This window comes from Lithobates pipiens, unplaced genomic scaffold (genome assembly GCF_037356315.1).
Source record: "Lithobates pipiens isolate NorthernLeopardFrog02 unplaced genomic scaffold, aLitPip1_a1.2 Scaffold_18, whole genome shotgun sequence".
Lineage (NCBI taxonomy): Eukaryota > Metazoa > Chordata > Amphibia > Anura > Ranidae > Lithobates > Lithobates pipiens.
This window is the reverse complement of record NW_027507758.1, coordinates 405448991-405473805: the sequence shown is the minus strand read 5'-3', so window position 1 is coordinate 405473805 and position 24815 is coordinate 405448991. Positions and strand designations below refer to the sequence as shown.

Below are 24815 nucleotides of genomic sequence, written 5' to 3'. Positions count from 1 at the left end.
GTCCAGCAGCGTTGTCGGCAGCGTGGTGAGCCTTCTTCCCCCTCCTCTGTGTACACAGGAAAACAACACAGCAGGAGGAGGAGGGGCGGGTTCAGTTCTCTCCACAGCACTCTCTCTGCACTAGTCCGTGGAGCTGGGGACAGCGGGGAGACATGTCGGCTCTGCCCTGTCATGAAAAGTGGAGGCAATGGACCTCAGTGGCGGCGTGCGGGAACCAAGATCACCCGCACAAGCTGCAGCAGGCATTCCGTTACTATGAATTACCGGTGGGGAGTTAATTAGCGGGCCGCCTGTCACTGTGTAGACAAGGCACGCTGCACAGGGAGCCACCAGCGGGTCTGAATAATGTGCCCGGGTCATAGGCGGGCAAAGACCCGGACACATGTTTCAAAACCCGTACTGTCCGGGTGAATCCCGGACAGGTGGCAACCCTAGTGTTAGGCCTCGCAGGCCTCAAGATGGCGGCGGGGTGGCATCTTGTGAAGCCGGCCACGGCCCAGCCAGGACCCGATCTTACTGGCCGAGCTCCGTAATACACAACAGGGCAGGTGCAAGTCCAGGGGGCTGCTGGAGGGAGTCTGAAGGTTGGCTGGTGGTTTATTAGGCAGGATGGTGGTGGATTGATTCAGGACAAGCGGAGCTCCACCGGAACATGTCCTACTCCGATTACATCCGGACACGCCCCCGACAGTGGCACTATTTGATGGGGCACAGTGGCAGCATTTTATGGGCACAGTGGCAGTGTTTTTGAACAGTGGCTGCTTTTGATGACACAGTGGCTGCGTTTGATGGGCACAGTGGCTGTTTGATGACAGAGTGACTGTGTTTTATGGGCACAGTGGCTGTGTTTGATGGGCACAGTGGCTGCGTTTGATGACACATTGGCTGCATTTGAGGACACAGTGGCTGTGTTTGATGGGCACAGTGGCTGCACATTTGATGACACAGTGGCTGCATTTGATGGGCACAGTGGCTGCGTTTGATGGGCACAGTGGATGCGTTTGACAAAGTGGCTGCGTTTAATGGGCACAGTGGTTGCATTTGATGGGCACAGTGGCTGCATTTGATGGCTGGCAGTCGCAGGAGAAGAGAAGTGTCTGTCAGAAAATGTATACAGGGAGATCGGTGCTTATAACTGCCCCCCTCCGCTGAGGACGCCGAGTGTACTGGCCTCCTGCTGGGAGGTATTGGATCATTTACATGAATACAAGTACTTGTGCAAATGCTCAGCATCAGCGATATCGACACTAGTGTCGGTGCAATCCTAGCGGCGACACCCTTTGCACTGGTTCCATTTTTTGCACACAAGTACAAAGCCAGCCTCCATTCAAGTCTGGCACTGTACTGGTGCCACCCACTGCGCTGGGGAGACTCGGCTCTGTGACTAGACGGAACGTGAGCCCATACAGACGTTCATTACAACACACACAAGGAGAAATAAACGCCCTATGGCTCTATAACACATAGAGAGAACTACAAGCACGGACTATTCATTCAGCACCAGCAGTGTAAGTGTTTACTCCGCCCACACCGAGACAACCATACAGAGCGCACGCAGCCAGCACGGCTCACGCTGCGACCTCTAAGCACCTCCCACACCCGGAGCCGGTCACATGATTGTGATGTCACCGCAGGTCCTTGAGCCCATTGTTGGCGCTTAGCGTGCGGCTCCCGGCTTGTGTGATTGGAGTGTAGGGTCCCGGTAGTGGCCGGTATCGGTATACAAGCTGGAGATGAGCGGAGGAGTATACGGTGGAGGTGAGAGAGAACACACATAAGCTCCATGCCGGTCCTTGTTCTTTTTTTTCTTCATATTAGAGCTGCAATGGAGCAGAACCCCCACCATGAGCCATGGTCTAGGTATAGAGTAGAGTGTCAGCTCTTCTGCCTTCCTGGTCAGTCACAGTGGGTGTAAAGGAGACCTTTCCTAGGGGATGTCCCAGCTAGCTCCTCCTCCTCCTGATAATGCTAGTTGCCTGGCTGCCATGCTGATCCTTCTTAGTACCTAGGTGTGCTGCCTCCACAAGTCTACTCCCCCCTGCCCCCTATTCATTCACATATCACTGATGATATGCTGCAGCACCTTATGTCTGAGGGTATGTTCACACCAGCCCATGCATTACAACACAATGGGGTTTATTTACAAAAAGTGGAGAGCAAAATGTGGTGCAGCTGTGCCTTGTAGCCAATCAGCTTCTAAATTAACCTTTTTCAATTAAGGTTTGGCAAAAAAAACAAAACAAAAAAACAACAACCTGGAAGCTGATTGGTTTCTATTGAGAGCTGCACCAGATTTTGCAATCCAAACCTTAGGTAGATCCACCCCAATGGCTGGTGTGCGGTTCAGTTCATCACAGTGCCCGGAGCGGGCTGACAGCAGAGATCTCAGCCCTCCCTTCTCAGAATTCTGTGCAGAGAAGAAGAGCTCCAGCGGGTCACGTGAGCACCCAGTGGCAGTGTAAATATGGTATTTTTGACAAAGTTACAAAAGGAGACACATAACGTTATATAAGCTTTTTACAAAATAGATTAAAACACAATGGCTGGTAAGGATGTGCGCTGGCGTGTTCGCGCACCCCACATGCAGAGCCTGTCAGTAAGCCGGCGCTGCGCTAATCACAAGCAGTGAGACATTAGCTGCAGAGATCAGGAAATGTCTCACTGCCCATGATTAGTGCAGTGCTGACTTCCTGGCGGGCTCTGCACGTGGGGTGTGCGACCATGCCAGAGCTCATCCTTAATGGCTGGTGTGCAGTCCAGTTTAATAATTACAGTGCTCATGTACCAATCTTGGATAATTCTTTTAAAACTTTGAGATGTCACACAGACATCGCATAAAATTCAACTGCTAGCTGCGCGGTGAAAGGCGGTGGATTGCATTGCGCTGGACTAGAAACAAGTAGTGCATGTCGGTTTTTTTTTGTTTTGTTTTTTACAGCGCACACCACCAGAGCGTAGTAGTGTGAACCTGGCAGATGAGACCAGGCGTTTTACCTTTTCCTGTAGTGGAATAGCCAGCTGCCTAAAGCAGCCCCACCTTATCTGGTGGGAATGGGCCCTGAATCATCTGAGCTGGACCTGTGAGCCGTATCTTTATTCGTTCCTATGGAGAGGTTGTGCTCCACCTTACACAGACTGTCTGCAGGAATGAATGGAGAGCACATGCATGGACACACGGCAAAAGATTCTGACAAGTGACTGTGGTATCATTGCTGATATCTTGCTGGATTAGGTTACATACGTGTTTCCCCCAAAAATAAGATCTAGCGTGATTTTTGGGGAGGGTTGCAATATAAGCCCTACCCTTAAAATAAGCCCTATTAAAGTCCCCTCTAAACACTTGTAATCCGTTTTTATATAAAGATTATATATCCACTGTGTTTCCTTTTGTAACTTTATTGTCAAATACCTTATTTACAGTGCCGCTGTTCGCTCACATGACCCGCTGGAGATCTTCACCTCTCCTCCTGGCTGGCATCAGTGGCCAGAATGGGGCTGCCGTCAGCAGGGATCTCGGCCCCTCCCTCTGCAGTATTTGGAGTGGGGAAGAGGAGCTCCAGCAGGTCACGTGAGTGCCCAGCAGTGCTGTAAATAGTAGGTCAACAATCTCATGAACATCCCTGCCTCTTTGTGTACATGCAACTGCAAGGCAGGGAGTGCTTGGAGGCCAAGGTGAATTATCAGGGGTCTAAACAGACCCCTAACATCTCACCTTTGAGACAGAGGAAATGAGGACACAGATTTCCTCAGTTCCTTTCTCTGTAGCCTCAGCTACAACAAAGGTGAATTAATAGGTGACAAGCTCCAGTTCATTCAGAAACTAAAGCATAGTAAACACATTTTATTACGTTTTTAGTTATTAATAGAAACGGGAGTGATCGGTACAGATTACCTTCTTTGTCCATTCAGAAAAGGAAGGGGCTGGCATATGACATATTTACCAGCTCCTTCACCTGCTCACCATGCAAGGCAGGGGGGCATCATGCAGAGGAGGGGGTGTGATTTGCATATGAATCCCAGCGGGTTTTTAGATGCCAACCCAATTTTACATACACATGCCCTGCGATTTACATATAAATGCCAACCATATTTATGCTGCCGTAATTTGTGCATGAGCTATCTGTACACTGCACACAGTAGGAGGGCAATTACAGGAATGATTCCCTGTGGGGGTCCCCCTCCAGCAGCTGAAAGCCAGCGGGAGTGAGATAGGGAGAAACCGGCTTTCAGCTGCCGTAGAGAGCCGCACAGGGCATTCTTCCTCTAAATAACCCCCGCTGCACCAATCCCCCTCCCTGTCTGTGCCCTTCTGTGTGTCGGACCCCCTACAAGACTGGTGGTACCCCTCTGTCGATGCCCTGACTGTAAGTAATCCTTTGGATCACGTTGGCCCAAACCAGGTTTCCTTTTGTCAATAAAAACGTAGAGTTCTTTATTAAAGAAAACTGGTGATTTAACCATACAGGGCAAAGTATCAGGTTGCTCCTTTTTGCAGCAGGCCATACTTGCCTTTCCTTCTGTGCCCTACATTACCATCTAGCCACTGCAAATAATCGGTACTTCAGAATATGACTGTGTGGCTCACTTTGCTTCGTTAGCCCTGACTGGGACAACTGTGAGCTTACACAGGGCTCCCTCCTGATGGCTGAATAGAATGGTGGGGAAATAAAGGAAAGATGGTCATGTGCTGCTGGGGAGGGGGGCAAATCTATTGCTGCACCCTGAAATCCCTTTGTAAGAGTTCACCAACTGAGCACAGGTAGCTTTATTTAGAAAGCGTAAATATAAGCATTCTTGAGTGAGACCTGTGTCTGTAAACCATAATACTTGGGTCACATTGGCAAAAAAATCATAGGACTTGGTTTTCAATATTTTAAAATAACTTCCAGAGATGCTTCTCTGTTCAAATGCTGTGTGTTGGTTGGTTACCAACTACAAATGTGTCATTCATGCTACCAGGTTTTTTTACTACATTGGATTCTGAAATCTTTTTGTTTGGCATGTTTTACAAGGTGTTTTAGATTTTGGCAAGCAACAAATCTGGCACAATAATGGATCAGTCCTTCAAAAACTGGTACTTTTGACTTGGGCAGGTAAACCACCCAAGGGCATCTTGTGTCTCTTGAGATCTATGTGGTTACATAGTAGGTGAGGTTGAAAAAAGACACGAGTCTAACCTATGTGTGTGATTATATGTCAGTATTACCTTGTATATCCCTGTATGTTGTGGTCATTCAGGTGCTTATCTAATATTTTTTTGACACTATTTATGCTCCCCACTGAGACCACCACTTGTGGAAGGGAGATCCACATCCTTGCCGCTCTTACAATAAAGAACCCTCTACGTAGTTTAAGGTTAAACCTCTTTTCTTCTCATTTTAATAAGTGGCCACGTGTCTTGTTAAACTCCCACCCCATTAATTTGTTCAGATCTTCTTGCAAGGTTTCCACACCCTGCAGAGAAGTTATTACCCTGCTTAGCTTAGTATTGTCCACAAATAGAGATTTAGCTGTTTACCCCATCCTCCAGGTCGTTTATGAACAAATTAAATAGGATTCCTTATGAATCCATGCTGATTACTGCTAAGGATTACTATTTTCATTACTAAAATCTTGTATATTTTAGTTCTATTTGCTGTTCTGTGCAGTCAGCTTGGCCATCACACTGTTTTATATTATGCAGAATGCAGGGGTGGGTTGTAGAAGAATCAGGAATTATGGCATGCAGACCACCTTGCTGGAATGCCAAAGACATTCTATTTGGGTTCACCTTTTTTCGGTCCGGTGCAGTGGATACATGCATTGCGTTAAGGCAACACATTCATTATGGTGCCAGCACGTTTGACCCTTTTTTTTGCCGTGGCATATGCATTGTGACACCCTGCTATGTGTGAGCATTGGCTTCCACTGCATACTGTAGGATCGCATCGCATTGCAGTGTAACATACTTGGACACGTGTTAATATGGATTACCACATTACATAAATACTTCTCTTGTGAGTCACATGAGTGCACTTACATTTGCTCTTCTGTGATCCAGAATCAGCTGACCATGTGCTATATCTCGCTCTCAGCTGATGCGGCAGAGCCACTCCAGGCTCTGGATGGATCCCGATCATATTGACAAGATCCACTCAGCTGCCTGATTGACAGCTGGCTTCAGCTTCCAGCGCACAGCTGAGAGTTGAAGCCAGCTATGTCTGCACCTCTCTAGCCCAGCACTCCAGTGAGTTCTGGAGGGGCAGAACAGAGAGCGGTGACTGACAGTCACTAAACTCTGCTCTGAGCAATCAGCACTCGTGATCACTCAGTGCTCCGTCTTAGAGCCAGCACGAGACAACTAAAGCATTGCACTGATTCTGCAGCATAGAGGCAAGTATGAAGGTTTATTTTCATACATATTTTATTTATTTTTTTTCAAATCCCAACTTCTTTCAAATATACCATTGAAAGCTTTTTGTTATGTCTGTTTTACATCTTCAAAAATGTTGATCCTGCCAGAAACCTTGTGCTCTCTGCCTTTACTGACTGTTATTGGGATTGTTCCCAGGTATCTCTGTGGGCTGCAAAACTCCTCCCCAGTGTTGCTTTTTCATAGATATGGTACAGTGCTTAGCAGCCCGGTGAGAGGTCTGATCCTTGCTTCAATGTACAACGCATTTTAGTTTTTGCTGCAGTTGGGGCATTTAAATTTTTTTTTAAAAATACTGTATGCTTCTGTTTTTAATTTAGATGAAGTTGGAGCCTTGGTGTTTGATATTGGCTCGTTTTCGGTACGTGCCGGGTATGCAGGAGAAGATTGTCCAAAGGTAAGTTGAAAAAGCAGTTATTGTGATCAGATATCTTTTGTCATGTATATCTGAAATCTTACATTTCAAACCCATCATTTCAAGGTATTTTCCACTCGGAGCCTTATTAAATGACTTGCATGAAGATATGTGCCTGCAGCTATATATTCTTCTGTGTCTTTCAACTATCTATATAGATATTTTAAATAAAGTTTTCCTTCGGTTCTAAAGCATAATATGATCATTGCAGGTAGATTTTCCTACAACGATTGGTGTGGTACTTGATAGAGAAGATGGAAGCACACAGATGGAAACTGATGGAGAACCAAATAAATCAAGAAGTCCTACTTATTACATTGATACAAATGCACTCAGGGTACCACGAGAAAACATGGAGGCTTTTTCACCTCTCAAAAATGGAATGAGTAAGTTATTGCTAGGTCACTGATGGTTTGCATCTATTTGGGTTACATGTACAGTATGTCATTATTTAGTGGTTGGGTGTTTGGAAGATTTTTGATTGCAAAATGTTGTTGCTGCAAGACTGACACATGGACAAGTTTGGCCAAATCTGTGAGAATGCTCAATACTGAGCACCAAAATCCTACCCAGATAGATTCTGCGGAATTGTCTATTAGAAAATGCTTTAAACAAAAAACATATATAGAAATGGAAACAATATAAAAATGTGGGGAAACAAATCTACTTGAGCAACCGAGAGAGCTTTTAGTAAAATGTCAAGTCTGGGGAACTCAAAACATTTACAACCATTTTCTACCAGTAGTTCCTTTTTAAAATCTAATTCAGGCAAGGATTTGCGGCGGTTTTGGTATCTGCACCGACGTGTGACAAACTCGGTTAGTTCTTACTACCGCCATTTGAGGAACCTGTTTAGGCTGCAACATATTATTATTATTTTTTTTTTTATGCATTCTTTATTTTGCAAAGGAAATTGGGTAGTGTTAGAGCTGCACGATTCTGGCTAAAATGAGAATCACAATTTTTTTTTTTGCTTAGGAGATCAATGGTATTTTTGAAAGAAGTTAGTTTTACCATTTTTTTTTCTTTTGTTTTTTCTCCTAGTTGAAGATTGGGACAGTTTTCAAGCTATTTTAGACCACACTTACAAAACGCACATCAAGTCAGAAGCCAGTTTACATCCGGTGTTGATGTCTGAGGCTGCTGTAAGTAAATTTGTCTGTAGTTCCAATTCTTCATGTGATGAAGAATATATTTTTTAATAGCTGTGTTTATTTTGTTTCAGTGGAATACAAGAGCAAAACGAGAGAAGCTGACAGAGCTGATGTTTGAGCATTACAATATTCCAGCGTTCTTCCTCTGCAAAACTGCTGTTCTCACTGCGTATCATTTTTCCAGTGTTTTAAAAGCTAACATTTGGTGCTAACATTTGATGCATTTCAGGGATGTTATTGAGGAACGGTGTTCTGATTTTCAATTTTTTATTTATTTTTTGCTAAGTTCAGACTGACGTTGAAAGCAGGCATTTTAATGCTCCTCAGACACCTATGCAAATGATACTATAGACAGCACATAGTGCTTTTCACATTATGCAAACTTGAAGCGTTGGTGTTTCTTCAAAATTGAAGCCTCATGTAGAGTCTGGAGGAGTTTGAAGCCTTTCAATTCCTTCCAAGTCTATGGTAACGCTCCGCATATGCTCTGGCAGGCATTTGCAGTGCGGTTGAGTCATGGTAAAATTATAAAAAAAAAAAAAAGAAATAAACATGCAGGAGGAATGTAATGTCCTGTAATGATAGAGGAGAGCATAAAGTATTGATGGGGACAAGGGCCCCTTCCCTACAACCCTGGGTGGTGGTTGTGGGGGTATTCGACATTTTAAAACTTTTTACGGGTTACCTGTTTAGAGTGACTGAGAAGGTCTTGGGTTAGAATTATTGCTCTAGCTCTAACGTTCACGGCGATATCTCACATTTGTGGTTTGACCCCCATTTACATATGCGGCCGCAACTTATGTATGCATTCGCTTCTGCATGTCAGCATGCGGGGACGGGGGAGCTTTACGTTTTTTTTTTTATTAATTTTTTTTTTATAAACCAAAGTGTAACACTTTTATTCCTATTACAAACATCCCTTGGAATAGGCCATGACGGGTTCTCTTTACATTAAGAGACCCCACATCTTTCCTCTAGGCTGGAAAGCCTCCTCTCTCCTCTAGGCTGGATCTAAAAATAAATAAATTAAAAACAAAGCAATCTCAGCTTTTCCAGGTTTCCGGGGTCGGATGTGACGTCATAACATCACGCACAGCCTCCGAAGGTCATATAAATGGCCGGGGACCATTTGATCCCCAGTCAGCTCTATGTGAAATGGCCACCGATCGCAGGGGCAAGCTGGTAGAAGCACCTAGAGGGGACCCTGAACAGCCACTATGATTGTTTTTACATTGCAGGTAATAATCATTCAGATACCTCAACTCCAAAGTCCATGACGTTCAGCGGGCGGGAAGTGGTTAAAGTGCTGAAGTCGGGGGTTCCCCTCAAAATCTGGTATGGTTTTGGGAGGGGGCAGTGTAAATGTTCCCCCCCCCTCCCTCAAATATCTAATTGGCAATTTTGCTGTACAGTGTGGACTGTTAGGGGTCATGCATACAGGATGTTTTTACAGCTGCTGTTAGGAGAGATTGATGTGTGTTTTTTTTTTTTTTTTTTTTTTTTTTAAACTGCCTCTAAAAGCCCCTATGTGTCCATAAACTGCCAGAGGTGTTTGGAGGTATAAGCGTTTAGGGGCAGTAGAAAAAACGACAGCCTGTGCTTCCAGGAGCAGTAAAGAGAGCTGTAAAAAACAAAAAACACGCCAAGCCGCGATTGGCGTTTCTAGGCGTTTTTACATTATAGGAAGTGTGTGTGCGTGTTGTTTGTGTTTTTTTTGTTTTTTTATTATGGAAAAAAATGCGCCTTGATGCAAAAACAAAACAAAAAAACCTGCTGTTTTTAGCGCTGCCATTTTTAAAACATCCTGTGTGCATGAGCCCTAAAATCGAATCTAAAGTCAGGGGAAAATGAACTATGAAAATCAAGACCGGCACCTGAGGTGGGGTCATCTATGGAACATATAGTACCTGTGCAATGTGCGCTGGCATGGCTGCTTGTAGTTTCCACTGGGAGAGGGTGACGAAATGGGAGAACATTTGGGAGATGTGGCCAAAGTGCCACCTTATAGCGTTAAGTGCCTGAACAGGGACCTTTATTATAGGCTCACCAGATATTATTTTAATGGTTAATTTAAAAAAAATTATTTTGAAATTGTAATTACATTTTAAAGTTACACATTTACAAATATTGAAAATGGCATTTGAAATGGCATTATAGTGGTAGTAAACCCACTTTTTCATCTTTTTACCTACAGGTAAGCCTATAATATTGCTTACCTGAAGGTACTGTGAATATCACCTAACCTTGCACTGTTTAGAAGACTTTCAGAGTGCATGCAGTCGGTGATGTCACTGGCACATGTGCTCTGAAGGTCCGGCATGTCGTGCTGTAAATGGCGGCTCCTGCACGCATGTGCAGGAGTGACGTCCTCGCACTCCTACCCACCTATGTAGCCGGAGGGTTACTACCGCTTTAAAATGTTGAACCTTTAATGAGATTTTAATGATTGGGTTTACATGTGTTTTAAGTTCATCTGTACTGTCTGCAACAAATAATTTCTTGACTCCAGAATTAGATTTGCTAATGGTCGATCTACAGGTCTGATTTTGGATAGTGGGTCCACACATACTACAGCCATTCCAGTCCATGATGGATATGTACTTCAACAAGGTAAGAGCAGCCAGTAGCAGTACTGTATCTGGAGACGGTGGAACGCCCTTGTATGTTGCCAGTGCAATTGTCCTGACCTTCATTAACCCACGCATGAGTGTGCATTTGCTTTCTCTATTTTTATGTATTAGCAAAATAACTGCTTGAAACTATTTATTCTGCTTATTATACACCTTCTAGAGGCACATTGGGATTTCATGCATGCCCTGTAATACAGAGTTACCGCTAGCGTGCGTTATTTGAATTCATGTTCTGAGATTTTCAAAGACTAGTTGGCAATAGAAATGCCTAGATTCCTATACTGAATGACTGCTCTGTTTATATACTATATGTCGCAGCATACACCATTTTATCACCAGACACAAGGATGTGGCTAGAGTCACTTATACAAAAAAAAATAGTGTCTCCAAAAATGTATAACACTATGGGACAGGTTGCTTGTCATACCTGGGATAATTTGTATGTCCTTAAAGCGGAGGTCCACCCTAAAGTGGACCTTCCGCTCATTGGAATCCCCCCCCCCCTCCGGCGCCACAATTGGCACCTTTCAGGGGGGAGGGGGGTGCAGGTACCTGTACAGTACAGGTATCTGCACCCACTTCCTGGATAGCTCTCTGCGGAAAGGGGCGTAGATTACGCCCCTTTCCGAAAGTCCCCCGCTGCCTGCTGGGAAACGCACAGATCCCAGAGGCAGCGGGTCCATCCTCATTGCGCAGCACGACTCGCGCATGCGCAGTAGGGAACCGGGAAATGAAGCCGAATGATTCCCATACCCAAGATGGTGGCGGCAGCACCCGAGAGACGATCAAGAGATCGGCTTCGGGTGCCGACATCGCGGGCGCGCTGGACAGGTAAGTGTCACTATTTTAAAAGTCAGTAGCTGCAGTATTTGTAGCTGCTGGCTTTTAAAAAAACAAAAAAAAAAAAACGCGGACTCCCGCTTTAATCTCCCAAAGATTCTTTAGTTAAGCGAGGATGGAATTGCTATCTTTTAACACTCTTTAGTTTTGTTAACTGAAAGAACTAAACTACACACTGTCAGGTGTGCTAACACAGAACATGTACTGACGCACACATGCATGGTTTAGTCACCCACACCTATTACAGTAGTACCATAATTAGTATATTTAGGCATTATACATATCAGGCTAGCAAGTCCCAATGTAAGGGGGGGGGGGGGAATCCAGTTCCAGTGTCGGTATGCCAGGCCACATTACCTAAGAACATCGATATGGGTTTGCCAGATCTTGCCACATTTTTTGGGACGCGCCCCACTATTGTATATAATTTGGGTAGATGATAGTCAATTTAACCTTTTTAGTTGAGTAAACTGAAGAGATGTTGCGCCTTTTCATTTCAGTAGAATCATTTTCCTTGCATAAAACAGGGCGGAGTCAAATTATGTTTTTATTGGTGAATTCCAAGCAGAATCACCCTGGGAGTTTCAGGCCCCCTGAAATATAGCTTAAAATGTAAGTTCACCTTTTACAGATGGTCCCGGTCCCACTGACCTGGAATCCCATGATCACCCGCTGTGAGACATTTGATCGCCAATTTACTGGTCTGGCGTTTTGAAAGCCCCGCTGCTTTCTCTCCTCTTCCCCAGCGCTGATAGGACAGGCTAGATGGGTTCTGATTGGTCAGCAACGTCCATGTGAAGGTGCAAACCAATTATAATGCCTCCTTTCCGTACATGCAGAGAGGTACGTTTGGGAGATTAAGCCATGGGGATTGCTAATTCCTGGACTGGTAAAGCGGTGATCCGATGTCTCACAGCGGGTGATCCTGGGGATCCAGGTCAGCGGGACCAGAGGTGTTGGGGGTCCAGTGTAAGTTCACCCTACAGATTTTCTGTAAAGGTGAACTTGCCCTTTAAAATCACTTCAGCCCCAGAAGGTTTTACCCCCTTTCTGACCAGGCCATTTTTTGCGATACGGCACTGTTGTTTTAACTGACAATTGCACGGTCCTACGACGATGTACCAAAATATAATTGATTAATGCAGTAACGCAGTGCCGCATTGCAACAAATGGCCTGGTCATAAAAGGGGGGTAACTCTTCCGGAGGGCAAGTGGTTAATCTTGTTTTTGCTTGTTTTGGCAGGTATTGTAAAATCTCCGCTTGCTGGCGACTTCATTACTATGCAATGCAGAGAGTTATTTCAAGAGATGAACGTGGATCTGATTCCCCCATACATGATTGCTTCAAAGGTAAAATAAACTGGTCACCTAATAGTCTTCTAATATAGAGATGGTGTGTGTTCATCAGGGGTCATCATGGCTTTGTGTTCTTTAGGAACCAGTACGGGAAGGAGCACCAGCCAATTGGAAGAAAAAAGAGAAACTACCTCAGGTCACTCGCTCCTGGCATAATTATATGTGCAGTGTAAGTAAGACATGCTTGTGTGGTCCCCATTATCTTAAGTTTACAGTATACAGCATTAAATCCATCTTTTACCCTTTTCAGAGTGTGATTCAGGATTTCCAGGCATCTGTGCTTCAAGTGTCAGACTCCACCTATGATGAACAGTAAGTTAGCAGTCATGTCAGTGGTCCAAAACCATTTTCTGTTTACAAGATACCACATGCTTTTATTACAAGTGATCTTCAAAAGAGGTCCCATGTCTGTCCTTAGTGTCTTAGTGGCGCGGACAGCCTTATTCAGCACAAAATGTTGTCTTGTTTCTCTAGGGTAGCAGCTCAGATGCCTACAGTCCATTATGAGTATCCTAACGGTTATAATTGTGACTTTGGAGCGGAACGTTTGAAAATTCCTGAAGGATTATTTGATCCTTCAAATGTTAAGGTGAGATTATTAACCTGTGTATGTTGCTACTTTTCAATCTTTTAGCCAGAGCTGCATAGCAGTAGTCTTTAGGACTGGTTCACACCAGAACGCGGTGGGGGAAACCCACGTTCTGAGCGTGTTTACCACACTGCATTCAAAACTGCCCTTGCGTTCTGCAGCGGATGTTAGTGCAGTGTTAACACCACCCCAAACCCAGGTCACAAACAGGCCTGCACTGGATTGCATGTTACAGAAATTCCATGCGATCTGGCTGCAGCGCGTTTCCAAATGTAGTGCAGCCTAGTAAAATGAATTGGCTGAAATTGCATTGCATCCATGATCAGCAGATTGTGGATGCAATGTCAGGAATCTGCAGACTGTCAGAATAGATGTCTGCCCGTACTTCCAAGAGCAGGAAGGTTATGAACTAGGAGAGCACTCGCCAGCACCCTCTTAGTTCATTGAGAAGTACAAACTGTCAGCTGCAATGGATGATGGTACTTGTAGTCTATTGATTTGCAGGAAACTGTGAATGAATGATGCAGCTGTGCGGGCAGAGTCCCACACTGCCATGCTGTTTTACAATTGTGACAGTGGAGAGGATCCCCCCGCCTGCTGTCACAGTAAAGTGTGGATTGGGGAGAGAAGGCGCAGACCCTAAAAATGGGTTGAACGGGTAACCTGTTCCAAAGGCGAACTTCTCCTTTAAGGCTGCAACCGGACACTTTGGTTTTCTCTGAGAAACTGTGCTGCTTTATTTAAAGTAGCCAACTGCTGTTTGTTAAAAGTATAGTTGCCTCAGAGTATAGTAAATGTAAAAATTGCATGCAGAAAAATCACACACTGTTAGGTATTGAAAATTGGGGATATTGAACAAAATACTTAATTGGAGGGTCCTATATTGCAAGAATCTGTGAAACACGCATACATTGGCAATACTGCAGCAAGACTTACACCCAGCATCTCTACTTTAGGCTGTGTAAATGAGAGTATATTGTTTTTACAGCTTAAAGCACGGCGTGGACTTCCAAGTACATATTTTTACATCCTAGTCTAACTTTGTCATTAGAGGACTGTGAATGTAGTTTGCATATTGGTGGAAAACCTATATTTGTCCATGTTTCTGGAGAATAAGGGTTTATCCTCCACAAAAATTAAATGCGGTTTATAAATATTCTAATATGGTTTGCAATCTATTCTATAGGGCTTGTCTGGCAACACCATGCTTGGTGTCAGCCATGTTGTTACAACGAGTGTTGGAATGTGTGATATTGACATCAGACCGGTAAGTATTCCAAAATTAAATTTCTTCTAATGCATACAAGATTAGCAACATTTTAAAAGGCCTACTGTGTTGTTTTTTAATGTAGTTTCCTTTCAGCAGTTTAGTACTGTTTCTTGGGTATGTTGGGGGTGTAGCAGAAAGGGGAGGAATTCAGCTACTGCAGTTTGACCTTGCTCGAAAACCGCACAGTGCCTAACCGGGGTTCTTGTACAGAAATCATATGCTGTTGGCTTTGCTGACATTTTCTTCTAAAAACAATAATGGGGGCCAAGTTGTCACAGTCTCACTTCCTGCATTTTGTGTCATTAACTCAAAGTATTGAATCCATAAAAAACAACTGTTTTCAATCGCTCAGTGGTGGCATTCTGCGTTTACTTTCAATACAGGGGCCCTTTAGAAATAGGGTAAAAATCAGGCTTATGGATGGGGTAAAGCTTAGGATTGGGGTGGAGAATTTAGCCAGACTGAGTACTAGTTACAAAGGGGTATCAACAATTGACGCTTGTTGACCTATACTGTAGAACTTATACCGTAATTATACAGAGATGCAAGCAATGAACATAGTTGTGTTCAAAATAATAGCAATCCAACATCACTAACCAGATCAATCACTGTTTTTGGTATAAATTATATTTCTACATGGGAAATAATTTACTAGTAGGTGTGGTAGAGTAATGGAAAACCAAAAAATCCAACAGTCATGGCATGCATGCTGCTGTTTCTGTATAATGAAATCATTAATTGAAAGGGGCACATTCAAAATAATAGCAATGTGGAGTTTAATTAGTGAGTGCATTTAGTCTGTGAAAAAACAGTTGTCAAACAGGTGGCCCTTATTTGAGTAGAACTCTAGGCAAAATGTTTCGTCATCTGTGTCCTTGGAGATACTTGGAGAGTTACTTTTGCTCCACTGCTTCAGAGTGGTTTTAATTTTCTGTTGGTCCCCAAATCTTGTGCCATGGATATTCATAGACCCAAACAGAAGTCTGCTGGTGCCAAATCTGTGGTGATATGGGACCTATTTTGGCAATGACCTGACTTGTGGCATTAGAGGTGTGTGTGTGTGTGTGCGCGCCAAGATATGGCATAAATGTCATTCTTCCTGATCCAGGTTTTCAAAGTGTACCAGTGTAGGTTTCATTGGTTGACTGTTGCACCTTTTATGCAAGAAGTCCATGAGAATGATGTCTTCATCATACCAGATGTATCTTTTTAACTCAAATGAGCCCATTAAGCCTGCTTAAGTTGTCATTGTTCACTGACATTGATGGATGACCATTCCCTTGCTTGTCAACAATTTCAGTCCCCCCCCCCCCCCCCCCCATTTAAAAAAAAAAAAAGTTCTTTACCTACCTTTCTCATGTCCATTATTACATCACCATATTCTTCAGGCTTGTATGGACCTCAAGAATCAAAACCACTTTCTTTCCTCAGAAACTCAATCACTGTTCATTATCTGAACCTCTCATTCATGATTCGCCTGGTGCAATATGAAAAATAGAAGTGCACAATGATGGAGTTAGACTATAAATGCATTAGACCCTTTTCTGTAAGTTCACATGAACAGCAGATAATGAAAGTCATTACATTTTGATACCACCTCATACATTGACAATGATGGACTTCAAGCTAATTCATAAGTACATTACTACTCTTCAGTTAATTGTGACAAAAATGATTAAATTAATTTGAGAATGTCAAATGTTGCTATTTTAACTTTTTTTTTTCTGAATAGGGATTGTACGGGAGCGTGATTGTAGCAGGAGGAAATACATTATTACAAGGATTTACCGACAGGCTTACAAGAGAACTCTCACAGAAAACCCCTCCGGTATGTAAATTGTGATCATTCTTTGTTCTACCCTAGAAGTTTAGTAAGACCTCTGATGTTAAAGCATTTGTAAACCCCAAAACAAACCTTTTATTTATTGCAGCTTACCAATACTTAGATGTATAATAAAGCCGCGCTAAACCATAAAATTAGCAAATTGATATATACAAATAAATTGATACCAAATTACATATACATGCAATTGCAAAAAGTCCATCAACCGCATGCAAGTGTGAATATCCTGGAAATTGTAGAGACTTGGGACTAATCCCATACACCTCCACAGATTAGTGTACCACCACCACATAGACTGCGTGCTTACCAAATGGCAAGCTAAGATTACCTTGTGGCTAATTACCCAGCCAGGGCCTTTATCCAGGGGGCAAATGGGTATCCGCTCACGAGTAGATTCCTTGCATCGCAGGGGCAGGACACAAATCGCAGTCATAGGATAAGGATACCGTGATCTCAGGTCTTAAACGGACCAAGCGGTTTACACAAAAGGAAAGAAGCTCGCCATAGTGTAAATCCAAAAACATACCTTTTGTTTTAAAAGGTAATATTGCACTTACATATGGAGCAGGATAAAAAGCAACACCGGTTAAAAAAAGCAGGCCGGCTAACAAACACCCGTCCTTCTGGGATCACAAGGTGATGACGTCAGCATGTCACTCCTCCGGACGCATTGCGTCGCAGCTTACGTCATCGTGTTGTGATCCCAGAAGGATGGGTGTTTGTTAGCCGGCTGGCTTTTTTTAACATGTGTTGCTTTTTATCCTGCTCCGTATGCAAGTGCAATACTATCTTTTAAAATGAAGGTATTTTTTGGGGATTTACACTATGGTGAGCTTCTTTCCTTTTGGATAAACCGCTTAGTCCTTGTTTATGACCTGAGAACACGGTATCCTTATCCTATGCATATGATTTGTGTCCTGCCCCCTCGATGCAAGGAATCTACTCGTGAGCTGATACCCATTTGCCCCCTGGATAAAGGCCCTGGCTGGGTAATTAGCCGCAAGGTAATCTTAATTAACCTACTTGCATGTCTTTGGAGTGTGGGAGGAAACCGGAGTACTCAGAGGAAACCCACGCAGGCACAGGGAGAACATGCAAACTCCAGGCAGGTAGTGTCGTGGTTGGGATTCAAACCAGCGACCCTTTTTACTGCTAGGTGAGAGTGCTAACCACTACACCACTGTGCCGCCCAAAGTTTGTACTCTACTTTACTTTAAAACTAAACTTTTTTTCCACTGTTAAAGTAAATGGGAAAAAGTTAGAAACTTTTTTTTGTGTGTGTATGTACACACACAGCAGGTAAAATAAGTATTGAGCATATCACCATTTTTCTAGGTAAATATATTTCTAAAGGTGCTATTGACATGAAATATTTACCACATGTCGGTAACAACCCATGCAATCCATACGTACAAAGAAAGCAAATAAGTTCAGAGATTAAGTTGAGTGATAAAATGGAATGAGACAGGGAAAAAGTATTAAACACATGAAGAAATTGGAGGTGCAAAAAGGCATAGAAAGCCAAGACACCAGCTGCAATCTATCAGTAATTAGAAAGCAATCCTGCCACTTGGAGGGGAGGTTAATATCTGCTGGTTCAGTCTCAACTGATGGCCTATAAAAAGGTGTCACACAAGAAACATCACTCGATGGGTAAAGGCAAAGAGCTCTCTCCATGAGACCTTATTGTTGCAAAGCATCCCGATGGCATTGGTTACAGAAGGATTTCTAAACTTCTGAATGTTCCAGTGAGCACTGTTGGGGCCATGATCTGGAAGTGGAACATCATTTCACCATAAACTGGCCACGTCCAGGTGCTCCTCGCAAGATTTCTGACAGGAGTGAAAAGCATTATCAGAAGAGTTGTCCAAGAGCCAAGGATCACTTGAGAGCTTCAGAAAAACTTGAATTTAGCAGGTACAATTGTTTCAAAGAAAATGGGCAATGCACTCAACCGCCATGGCCTGTATGCATACTCCACATGCAAAATGCCATTGCTGAAGAAAAAGCATGTATAAGCTCGTTTTAAAGTTTGCTGCACAACATTTAGACAAGCCTGTGAAATACTGGGAGAATATAGTCTGGTCAGAGGAGACCAAAATTTAACTCTTTGGGAGCCATAATACACACCATGTTTGGAGGTCGAGTGGCACTACAAATCACCCCAAAAATACCCCCATACCAACAGTGAAGTTTGGAGGTGGGAACATCATGGTGTGGGGGCGGTTTTTCAGCATACAGTACTGGCAAACTTCATATCATTGAAGGAAGGATGAATGGAAAAATGTACCAAGACATTGACAAAAATCTGCCATCTATCAGAATGATGAAGATGAAATGAGGGTGGACATTTCAGCAAGACGATGATCCCAAACACAAAGCCAAACTCTCAACTGGTTTCAAAGAAAGAGAAAATAAAGCTGCTAGAATTGCCCAGCCAATCGCGTGACTTAAATACAAATCTATGGAAAGAACTAAAGATCAGAGTTCATAGAACAGAATTTTATAAACAAAGGGCCGGTTTACTGTCTTTCAGACTTTGAGGGGGCCAGACTGTAGCCAGTGTGAGTAGAAGATTCCCTGGCGTCAATGGGAGTAAACCTTGCTACATCGTTTGTATTCAAGGGTGGAATTTTGCCCCTTTTGTTGGTATCGGCAAAAGGAATTCTACACCATAGTTTGTGTCAGTGGGAAGAACACTGTCCTCCTGTTTTCAGAGTGAGGAAAGTGCCCTATTGTTATCAATGGCAGTAATTATGCCCTGTTGTTGGTGTCAGTGGAAGGAATAGTGCCCCAAGGGCCAGGATAAAGTTTGAAGGCCACTTGTGTAGACCCACGGAATCTTCAAGATTTTGAAGACTGTTTTGTGTGGAAGAATGTGTCATTTCATTTTATTTCTGAACTTATTTGTTTTAGTTTATTTGTATCTATGGATTTCATTGGTTGTTACTGACCTGATGAAAATTTAATGTCAATAGCACCTTTTAGACATTTATATTTACCTAGTTTTTCCTACGTTTGCAGACCTTTCTAAAATTCAGTTTTTCACGTTGTCATTATGGGGTACCGAGTGGAGATTGAGGGGAAAAAAAAAAAGATTTACACTATTAGGCTGAAACATACCATCGAAAAATTGAAGGGGGTCTGAATACTTTATAAATGCACTGTATAAAAATATGTAACTTACCATAATGTTTCATATTAAAATGTTTGTAAGACTTTACCCTACTGTTATTATTGCTAAATTTTTTTAACTGTATTTATAATTACCACATGTAATGTTTTTCCCCCAGAGCATGAGGTTAAAATTGATTGCAAACAACACAACAGTGGAAAGGCGGTTTAGCTCATGGATTGGTGGTTCTATCCTTGCTTCTCTGGTGAGTGATTGATTGGAGGTGTGTGTGTGTGTGTGTGTGTGTGTGTGTGTGTGTGTGTGTGTGTGTGTGTGTGTAATACATTTTTTTTTTATTTTTTTATTTTTTAACATTGAAAATGTTTACTTAGTTTAAGATTTTAAAGTCAAACTTGACTTGGTTATTAAATAAATTAATTTTGTACTTAATTTATAGATTGTGTGTGTGTGTGTGTGTGTGTGTGTGTGTGTGTTGTTGTGTGTGTTTTTATTTTTTTTATTTTTTTTTTTATTTTTTTTTTTCCATAATAGAAACCTGTCCAGGTGTCTTTGAATATAGTGTATTTAAAAATGGCCAGGGTGTGCTATGATTGCCATTGTCTTGCTGAAAATAAAAATCTGCACGTGCTGTGTTAGTGAGTCATGGAAAGAAGCCTATAGATGTGTACTTCTCCACAGTTTGCTTCATTTGCAGATGACTTTGACCTGAGGTTCCAGTTCTATAGTGCTTAGGCTAACCACCAATTCGATTTTTTTTATTATTTGACCTGGGCAAAAAACGGGAACGCAAACTTTTATCTAAGGCTGCAGCAGACTGAAGCGTTGGATCGATCAACTTTTAACCAGTTGTCATTCTTTTTTTCTTGAAATAAGCTAGTTTTGCATGGTGACTGGCCATGCTTGCAGCTCCATCTACATAAACCTTTATGGTCAGGTGAGCCAAGGATACATGTTTGTGACACTCAGCCAATGTATGTGCCTTGTCTATGAGTGGCTTTAGACCTTCTCAGATCATTAGACTTTTCAAATACAAAAACAAAATCTCAGGCTAAAAGTAATAGTTGCCTAAAATTGGCACACTGCAGTTATAAACTGTATCTTCATGGATGATGTTGCTTTCAATTTGACTGCTGATTTTTACACAGGGAACCTTCCAACAGATGTGGATTTCAAAACAGGAATATGAAGAAGGAGGAAAGCAATGTGTGGAGAGAAAGTGCCCTTAGCCTGTTACAGATCTTTACTCTTCTTGTGCCCTTTTATAAAATAGCTTTAGTGTACTCAGGAAACCCATGGACTTCTTTTGTAGTTTATACTTTTGACTCCTCAATATACATTTGTCAGGTTGCCAGACACATGCATACAACATGCATGTGTTTCCAAGCAATAGCCTATATTTTTAAGCTTCTGTTGAAGCTCCCATTCCCCCCCCCCCCCTTTTTTTTTTTTTTTTAAAGTGCTGTTTCCGAAGACAATGATATATAGTAAGATTTGTTGGCCACAGGAATTGGTTAATAATGCCAACCTAAATGATTTTGTAATAAAATATTTAAAATGTTATTGCAGTTTTTTTAAGCGTATCGGTGCACATGCTAATGAATTGTTGAATATTAAAGTCACTGCCTAAACATAAACTGACTACTTTTTTTTTTATTGTAGAAAACTTAATATCGAAATTGTCAACTTTAGGCAACAGCTAAACTCCTAAAGTTTTGAACATTACAGCTTTTGATTGGTGTCTATGCAGAGCTGAACCAGATTTTGCACTCTCCAGTTTTAGTACATCAACCCCAACATGTGTCAACTTGTCCCTACAGCCTGTAGTAAAATGTCAATATGATGGGTTATTATTATAATTACAGAAAATAATCATTTTTTCCAGCCGCATGGCCTGCTGCTGTGTTTTCATCTATATAAGCTGTGTTTTGGACACCACAACTGGGTGTTTAAAGGTGAAAGGCCTGTTTTGCCCTGAGCTGAATCAGTAACTTGTCTCTGGGAGTAGATGGCTCACAAGATCATGACCACTCAAGTCGATGAGTATAATAGCACTTATACAAGGCTTTAGATCAGGGGAACTAGGCGTACAAGACAGATGCTGGAATGTAGAATATCATTTTATTTGGTATGTACTTTTTTTAATATTGGATCCTTGTGATATTTTATGTTTTAATCTGTTTTTGTATGTGCAATTACTTTGAATAAAAAAGTACAAATTAGAACATATCCATTTTTACAAGCAGGATTACATGAGGTATGTAATGGCTTATCTAGACAACATTATGTATCCAAATTAAGGAAAGTGAACACAAGGTATGTGTAAATGGAGTGCAACATTTCAAAATGGATAACAAATACAATGCCACAAAATTAGAAACATAGTAATACAAACAGTTAAGGTGAGTAGTGACATATCATGAACATCAGGGATTAATAGGCCCCTTTCACACGTTTAGCCCGCTCGGATCCACCTGTCCATTTTTTCAGGTGGATCCAACCGGGCCACTTATTGACTCCTATGGGCAGGCGGATGTCAGCGGAGATGTGTTAGCTGACACCTGTCTGCCATCCGATCCACTCAAGACAGACGCATGGCGATACGTTCACCATCCGTCTGGTGGATGGGATCTGAGGAAAACTGACATGCTGTCTGTTTTCGTCCAATCTTGCCATAGAAATCAGCAGGGTTCTGATGGGTCCCTCCCTGCTCAGTGAGCAGAGATGAACCTGTCATCCGCTGGCTCAACGGAGATCAATGGAGCGATCTCCCGCTGAGCTAGCGGAGTCCACTGTGTGGATCTGCTCTGCGTGAAAGTGGCCCAAGTTATAAGGGAGCATAATGAAGAACCAAATTTAAGATAATTGAAAAGCATTCAAAGGAGTTATGGTATATAGTTTTTTGGGAGAAATTGGCTGCAACTGCAATATGAGGCCAATTACATTCTCACACGACTAGACAATGGTAAGCAAGCAAACGATGGATGCAAAGAAAATAAAAGAAAGGAGGGAAGAGGGGGGTGAAGGAAGCCCTGAACCTGGAGCCCAATACCCCCCCCCCCCCCCCCCCCCCCAGAGCTTCCTTTATCACTTGGCATATAAACAGCTGGGTCATGGAATAGAGAAGGGCTCTTAAGAGAAGTATGTGGCGAATTCTGACAAATATCTAAAATGATTCCACACTCCACGTAATATTGTGTCTGATTTGTTTTCCCAGGAGACCATCTGTTCCATGTGATTTAGGGAGTCAATTTCACAGGTCCAGTCAACAAGAGGGGGGTGCCCAGTTTACACCAGTTTCTGGATATAACAGTACGTGCTCCGGCTAAAAAGTGGAGGAGAGTAAGCTTTTTTTTTTTTTTTTTTTTTTTTTTTTTTTAATCATAGATAACCGTGTAATTAGAGAATCATTAGGAATCTGATCTCTTACCAGTTTATGATGCAGTTGAATAATTTTGTCCCAGAATTAGGTGATTAATGGGCAGGTCCCCCATATATGTATCATAGTATCTGGGGCGTTCATGCACACTTCCAACAGACATTCATTTGGTATAGAGCAGGGATGCCCAATGAGGGCCACTTGAGCGACTTGGTCATGGGCCACAATGAGCAGAGTGGGCAGATGTCCGGTCCGTGGCCACTCTGGGTATGCAGACACGGACACAGCCCATTCTACTGTATTATGGGCCCTTTAATCCGCCCGGATCCCCTTCTGTGTTTGTTTTTTGTTTTGTTTTATAAGCGGATTGGAGTTATGCGGGTGTAAACTGACAAAAGGCAGTTTACATCTAACGCTCCATAGAGGTGAATGGAGAGTCTGACTTGGTCAGACTGGTCATGTGAAAGGGCCCTAAAGCTGCTTTCACACTGATACGATGAGGTTTCCCCACACCGTGGGTGCAAGGCAGTGCAGCTTTGGCTTTCCTGTGAGTTTAGCTGCATTATAAGAGAGTGCACCAAACCTGCATGTAATAACAGGAACTGGCTCAGTGCAGGTAACCCGCAGGTGCTTTATGCTGCAGCTGCGGATCAGTTTGAAAGCAGCCCAGTAACTACTGCGTAACAGATCTGCCCATATATTCACTGTGATTTTAGGAAGTACCTTAATAACAGTCTTCCATTCAGGTATCGCCAGCTGTTGCTGTTTCAGGCAGAGTGCATTTGAGATCACTCCGCCTGTGACAGAAGCCAGTGCTGTACTGGAAGCATCGGCTTATGCTTCCTCTACTGCCGCCTTTATTCACAACACTGATACTCTGGCAGGGTGGGTTGACAACTCATGATCTGGGCTTGCCAACCCGCCATCCCAGAGCAGGAGGTCGTGGACCACATCAAAGGGTTCTGTAGGCCACTGGTTGGGCACCCCTGGTATAGAGACATCAATGTTTTGCATGAACGAAGGGCATCGATCCCATCTGGATAAAAAGGGGGATACTGCAAAACCAGTCCTGACTGGTTTCAACCCTTTTCCACTCTTCAAAAATAAGTTCATTGCAACATTAAAGGGAAGTAAACCCTTCCAAACAACTTGGACCTATAGGTAAGCCTAGATTAAGGCTTACCTGTAGGTCCAAGCAATATCTCCTAAACCTATATGGTTTAGGAGATATTTGCCCGAAAATGGGCACCGCTGTCTACGGCGCATGCACCGTAGACAGCGGCGCGCAGGCGCACTAAATGCGGCAAATCCAAGAATGGATTTGCCAAATTTGTCGACTCCCGTGCGCATGCGCGGGAGTGACGTCATCGCGGCTTCGCCGTATGACAGCAACGGAGCTGCGAGGCGCGACTCCCGTGCGCATGCGCGGGAGTGACGTCATCGCGGTTGCGCCGCTGTCATTGGTCGGAGCTGCGAGACGCCACCAGCAAGATGGACGCGGCGGACTACAGGGATCAGCGGCGACTTCGCTGGCTCCTGTGTCAGGTAAGTGACACATAATGAGCTACTATGCGATGCATAGTAGTCCATTATGCTTTACCTTTGCAGGGAAAAAAAGAGGAAGTAAACCCATCAGGGTTTACTTCCTCTTTATATGTTCCTTATTGGTGTACAGTATATATCAGCATAATAAATTGTACAATACAAAACAATGTAAAGTCGGAAACCATCAGCATGGAACCAGAATAAGTCTTTAACTGTCATTTTATGTCATGGGCTAGTTCCTGGAGAACA

At 43.0% G+C, this 24815-nt stretch overlaps 1 protein-coding gene across 1 annotated transcript; it reads left to right on the top strand.

Annotated features, from left to right (window-relative positions):
* Positions 1–1600: 1600 nt before the first annotated feature.
* On the top strand, positions 1601–21279 carry LOC143988391 (actin-like protein 6A). Its single transcript, XM_077487922.1, has 14 exons — positions 1601–1758; positions 6733–6809; positions 7039–7213; positions 7872–7972; positions 8053–8150; positions 10497–10591; positions 12695–12801; positions 12887–12976; positions 13058–13119; positions 13282–13396; positions 14583–14663; positions 16399–16494; positions 19803–19889; positions 20791–21279. Exons 1-14 carry the CDS (start codon positions 1734–1736, stop codon positions 20869–20871), a joined length of 1290 nt encoding a protein of 429 aa, XP_077344048.1. The 5' UTR covers positions 1601–1733; the 3' UTR covers positions 20872–21279.
* Positions 21280–24815: the final 3536 nt, after the last annotated feature.

Bases quoted from the DNA above. Each gene is read 5' to 3' on its own strand.
- LOC143988391 (XM_077487922.1), top strand. From the start codon at position 1,734: ATGAGCGGAGGAGTATACGGTGGAG. The intron at 13,120-13,281 runs GTAAGTTAGCAG...TTGTTTCTCTAG, and splicing joins GACTCCACCTATGATGAACA to GGTAGCAGCTCAGATGCCTA. The intron at 19,890-20,790 runs GTGAGTGATTGA...ATTTTTACACAG, and splicing joins GTTCTATCCTTGCTTCTCTG to GGAACCTTCCAACAGATGTG.